The sequence below is a fragment of the Diplotaxodon limnothrissa genome, linkage group LG4 (assembly GCF_057381915.1).
Source record: "Diplotaxodon limnothrissa isolate DT_005_m linkage group LG4, D_limnothrissa_male_GT1.1, whole genome shotgun sequence".
NCBI classification, from domain to species: domain Eukaryota; kingdom Metazoa; phylum Chordata; class Actinopteri; order Cichliformes; family Cichlidae; genus Diplotaxodon; species Diplotaxodon limnothrissa.
The window spans coordinates 7,980,446-7,986,612 of NC_140599.1; the positions used below are offsets into that span (position 1 = coordinate 7,980,446).

At 38.1% G+C, this 6,167-nt stretch overlaps 1 protein-coding gene across 2 annotated transcripts in view; it reads right to left on the reverse strand.

The window, feature by feature from the left end:
- plppr2a (phospholipid phosphatase related 2a) overlaps positions 1 to 4,934 on the reverse strand; it is a 71,388-nt gene extending 66,454 nt beyond the window's left edge. The window contains exon 1 of one of the 2 annotated variants that reach the window (XM_085351357.1): positions 4,842 to 4,934. In XM_085351357.1, the coding sequence (XP_085207483.1) occupies positions 4,842 to 4,934 (93 nt within the window). The remainder of the gene's footprint in view (positions 1 to 4,841) is intronic. The other variant, XM_085351358.1, reaches the window with a different exon arrangement.
- Between the last annotated feature and the right edge of the window lie 1,233 nt (positions 4,935 to 6,167).

The window sequence follows — 6,167 nt, forward strand, 5'->3', positions numbered from 1 at the left end:
ATCTGAAAATGCTTTTTAAAGCTACAAGTTTCTGTTCATTTATCAAAGGCCTCAGTATTTCTGTTTATCCATTTTTCTATGACTGGTTAGTGAGTAACTACTACTTCCCAACTAACCAGCCAAACAACTCCTGGAAACCTATTTGTGAAATAGTAACTGTAGTTTGCTCACACTGCTTCCTATGGGTCAGTAAGCAGATTAGGCACTGTAGCAATAATTGTGGTTACTCACCATGGCTGGTAATCATTATCATTCATTATTTTTGAAGTAATTGATTAAGAATTTATTTGTTGTCTTTTCTTTCTTTCTTTCTTTTCTTCAGTTTCAGACAGGAATTAAATTCACCATGAACTGGAATAAACTGGGATACAGGATGGCAGTAGTATCCTGTGAAGGTAAGCATGGCAAGCAGCAGTTGCCCAGTGACAACTAAGAATAAACGTGAATTAAAACCTACCAAAGTAAGAGTGAGGTCTGTCCTTGCATTTCAAATTACATTCTGTCATCAAGAATTCTTCCTGTTTGAATTTATCCTTTCAGTCACAGTTGGCCGTTGTCTCTGGAAGCATGCTCGTACCTCTTGATTGGCTAAGAGCCGTTGAAATCTGTAGTGTCTGTTGATTTCATTTGCATGTCCATGTCACATTACTAAATGCTATAGGCAGCTTGTAGTATCCAGAGAAGTAGCAACACAAACCCTTGACAATCACAGAATATGCAGTCATCTCCAAGAATCATCCCCTGCAACATAAACTGCTAAAGCACCTCACAATCAATAATGTAATGTTATTTAAGGCAGTGTAGAGGCTCAATAGTTAACACTGTCAATTTACAGTGAGAAGCTCCAGGGTTGGGAACTTGAATGCATGGAAAACATCCAGGTAAAATTATGAATGTAACTTGGACTCTTTGAACTAACAATGGGTTTGTTATTGTAGCTGTGTCTTTGAATTTAAACCACACAGGCAGCTGTCATAATATATGGAAGTTTGGGCAAGAAAACTCTGGTAAGTTTTTTTTTCCTTGCTTGCTTAGAAGGCACCTTCTAATGCCATATTTTAGACGTAAGAGTTAGAAAACCACTGTTCTGCAAAAAAAAACAACCAACTTTGATGCCTCAAAAGAAATTCGACCCTTAAAAAGCAGTGGGAGAGAAAAAAAAGCTCTGTGATGTTTTCTGTCTGCTTAGCAACAGTATCAGTAATGAGACAACCCAGTTTATACAGTGACTCAGTGCTGTGATTTCCAACTTGCATCAATATAAGTCTGTTGTAAGGGTATGTCTAACTGTAGAATGACTTGTAAACACTATTTATCTCTAGAGTATTTCTGCATCTAGTATTACCATTTATCAGGGATGAATGTTTTAGTAGATCATCCACTGCCATGTCATTCCCATTGCCATTTTACAGAAAGATCATCATCAAACAAAACACATCAATCTAGTCAAAAGAAGGAAAAAAATCCCCAAACTTCTTTTCCAAATAACAAAAGTCTGTTTGTAGCTTGACAACCACAAATACATACATGCAGTTATTTTCTGTGTACTTTTTCAATATGCTTTAGACATAATGAAGCTCAGTGAATCCAGGGGAAAAATTCTAAAACATTAAACAGACGGAAAATTAACAAAACAAGAAGGATTTTTAGAAAACACATTCTCCTCCAAGGCCTGTGCCCTGTTTTGCAATTATAGACAAAGAAATTCATATCCATCCCAAAACTCAATTGGATTCTTTCTTTACCCATGCTCAGTCATGGAGAAGACAAACAAACAGCTCTCATTCTGGCAGAAAAGTAAATCTGGGCAAACTCAACTGGCTACAAGTAAAGTAAGAAAACTGTGAAGACAAATAGAGAATCAACAATCGAAAGACGAAAATAAAGAGAATTAAAAGAAAAAGCAGGTGCCATGTATTAGTAGCCTAAAACAGTATGTTTAACAGAGGTGGGAGGTAACGAACTGTACTTAGTTAGAATTTTCAGGCATCTGTACTTTACTTGAGTATTTATTTTTCTGACAACTTTTTACTTTTACTTCCTACATTTTTAAACAAATATCTCTACTTTCATTTTTAAAACAGGCTCATTACTTTCGGTTTGACACGTTTGAGGGGAGGGGAGAGCCCGTACTTTTTCACTTTTACTCGAATAGAAGTTAACTCAGTACTTCAGCTTTTACTGGAGTATGTTTTAACACTAGTATCTGTACTTCTACTTAAGCACAGGATGTCTGAGTGAAGTAACTAGGAGTATAGAAAAGTACCAATTCAAAATTGCTTCCCCAAGACTGCTAGCTATACTATGCTCCCTGCATCAGTGACCAATCATTACTAACACAGTGAAAAGACCACATGATTAAATTGTCTTCATTAGTTTATTATATTTCAAGTTATGTTAAATGGTGCACATCTACAATATAGTATTTCACATGTGTGTCAAAATGAGTCCTGTTTAATATTACAGTGTTAGCTTAATTAGCTAGCTTACAGCGGTGGATTAATTCTGCTACCAATAGTTGCCATAAATGGGGAGCCAGTTATTCTTAAATACAGAATTAACAGTTCAAGAATTTAGATGGAGGCAGGACTTAGCAAACAATCCGTTTGCTGTCCCTCATTAGTGCTCCACCAGTATTGTAATTTTCAATGCAGTAATGAATTTGGCTAATAGCTCATAACTTTGCAGCTGTGCCATACAAGATTTAAATCATTCTATTGTTTAAACGTTGCTTAATTTGATATATATAAATATAAAATAATAGCTTTAGAAGCCTTAAGCTTCTCTCCCATGCCAAAGAAACCCTTTTTTTCACTACTCTGCCTCTACAGGTAACAGCTGCTGGCCTCCTTTCTTTCAACTCGATTACTTGCCAGGCTTCTCTATCACAGTGCAATCATACACATACAGACACACATAGATGAAGAGTTAGTAAGGGAATTGACTGAGACCTGAGGGCTGAGCACCAGTGTGTGGGAGGCATATGGCGGAGTGGCCTAATGGAGAGCTTTTAGAGTGTATTATAACCAAAGACACCAGTGTTTCATTGGTAGCCTGATGAAGGAGTTGGCTAGTGTAACTACATTATTCAGGTCCCCCTTTGAAACAGTTTGGTACAGTAGGTGCACAGCGCAAATTTGCTGAGCTGTTCAGATAAAGGGCAGCAAAAGGAAACCAGGATCCCCCTTTATTTCTTACTCTTGCATCCACATATAAAACAATGAATGCACTAACAGCTGAAGAAAGGAAAACAACAGATCTCTAACACACCCATTGAGTGTATGGATGAACAAGCATTTCAAAAATTGGACATTTCTGCATTGCAAATCCTTTTTTGGTTGATTTTATGAGATATTGAAATATTCTAACATACTGGGATTATGAGTTCACTTATTTCACACATAAAGTGATATTTCACTTTACATGCAGTGCATGTATAGAATGTGATAAAGTTTAATTTTTGAATTCAATTATAAGGAGCAAACCCTTTTGTGCTATTCTAATTTTCTGAGATGTACTAGTACTGTATTACACTGTCACATTGAATTGAAAATGTGCATCATAAGGGTGTGTTTAGATCTGACTGAGTTATGTCTGCAGGAAAGGATGAATTTTGACAGAAATCAGCAGGCAAAACAAGACATAACTTGTTTTTGGAAAAACAGCAACTGTCAGTCTTTTTCACCTCACATACTGTGTTTTGTCTCATGTCTGTTTTTGTGTTTTCTTCACTCTTCGACTCTGCCGTGTCCTCTAGAGAGGTGCATTTCATTTCAAAAACTTCACCTAGTTCAAAGTTTCCTTTAATGAGACCCATCTGCAGATAAAGTGCAAATTATATCCAGCACATACACTGCACATGTATTGTCAACACTAAACAGAATCCTAATGTTTAAATCCAAAAGGATGCTGTGGTTGCACCTGGAAAGCAATGGTGAAAACAGCTTCTCTTATCTGTAACAGAACAATGCTTTAACTGCAAAGACTGCTCCCTAAAAAGCTGATGGTTGGCTTAGCTGAAGCCAATGAGCTTCAGGACCGCTAGCTTTGTCTAATTAGATTGCAGATCGTCTGATTACCTCACCAGTTTGTGCTTTTCACCACCTCAGTTTCAAATGGGTGAAAGCTCTGGGACTTCCACAGCCCTCTGAGTCATCTGTCTGACTGTTCTCACAAACAATGTAGAGCACCCTTTCCACAAGGGATGTAGCGGTGTGTGTGTCCATGCATGTTAGCGTGTTTTTCTGAAAATTTTCAGCCTGCCACAGAAAATGACCTTTGGTGTGCCCAAACCTAAATCCTGCAGTACATCAGCTGAAAATCCACTATGTCTCTGCTGTGACATCCACAACTACCTCGATGAATCATGCAGTTCACAAATGTTCTGGAAAAAACCTCAGCATGCCACAGAACAACTGTAGCCACTTTACCAAGCCACCACTTCCCCTGGTGCTGGAACAGAGCAGAGCGCGTGACACAAAGTGAGAATGTCAGCAATTTGCTGAGCTGTCCCAAACTCCACTGTTGAGAGCCTGAAAAAATGTTACCGCTGAGGCTGAGCCTGTAGGGATGTAAAGAGATGAAAGCGCTTAAAGCTGGGCGTTAAATAGTGAGTCACTTCTCAGGTCTCTCGTCGCTAACACGATGGGCAATCTCAGAGATAAACCTGGAGTCAGCATGAAACAGGAGATTTGGTCAAGCTTTTTGCATGATCTGCAAAGTGAGGTGAGGAGTTTTCTGGTGATTTCATCAGTTCTATTGAAAACCGTTTTCCTTCCTAGTGTAACACAGGATTAGTGCAGAAACTGCAAGCCATACATCAGCATGTCCATACTGCTTACCTCCACAAACAGAAAGCAGGGAACGATGGAGCTGCTGCTCTTCACGCCCGGCTTCTCCTCCACAGCCATCCCTCTCTTTGTTTCTTTGAACATCCCCCTGAACAGGCCCAACTTTCTACCACCTTATCCTGAAAGAGAGAGAGAGAGTAAGTCAGATGAGTGTGCTTGCCAGCCCTGAGGTCATGCCCAGAGTGCAAGATTAAGTAAAATCCATTCAGGACAAACGAGCTTTGGATAGATCTGAAGCTTTCTTTGATGTCTTTTTTTTGCTGTTATTTCATATGCTTCTATTGTTATTTTGTTGCAAACTCTAAGAGCAGATTGTACCCAAAGCCCTAACATTAGTACACCTACTCTAATGAGCTCACCAGCCATGCTGTGAGCCATCATTTACATTCGATTTTTTAAATAAATGTATTCATTTGTCTTCCTTTTACTGACGTTCTGCCACTGACTGTGAGTAAATATTATTTTGCATTATTGCAGTCTGAATTTAAAAAGGGAAAAGCGTGCTGTCATACATTTCATTCATACTATTTGCACAAAATCTAAAGATTTAATATATATAAGAGTGAGAAACACACAAAGATTTTCTCAGAATAGGTCATTTTTGATGATTTTGCTCATTTGTCTAAGAAGTTAGAGATCATATTTCTCCCATGTTAAATTATCTTCATTGGCTCCCTGTTAAATTTAGGATTGAATGTAAAATCTTTCCACACGTCCTGAATAATCATATCTTAAAGACCTTGTAGTACCTTATTATTCTAATAGAGCACTTGGCTCTCACACTTCAGGCTTAGTTGTGGTTCCTAGAGTTTTGAGAAGAGTTCCTTATCTCTCTGTCCTCGTGTTTTTCCCCTTATCTCTTTCCCCTCATGGGAGAGGACTGCCCGTCCCTTAGCCTGGTTCTGCTGTCTCTGTCTGTTTAAGGGGATTTCTTCCTTCCCTTTGTCATTAAACACTCGTTGGGGTTTTCTATCTAATATTGTTGAGTGTCTTCTATTTATATCACCTGCAGATTTTTGCTGTTATAAACTGGAACTATATAAATAAAATTTAATTGAACTAACTGCACAACAGAGTGGTCTACACATGTCCCAGGAATTTTATGTAATAAAATCCCAGAAATACTGTTTCAAATGCATAGCTGGTACAATATTGGCATAAAGCCACAACAGCCCACCAAAGCTAGTTGTAGAGACAGACAACATTACCCAGACAATACAGTTTATTCAAGATCGCGATTTAATGAGTGTAAACAATTTAATTTCTGGGAAGAACATATAGTGTATTTGGATGTGTTTCTTTTGTTTGTAGAGACTG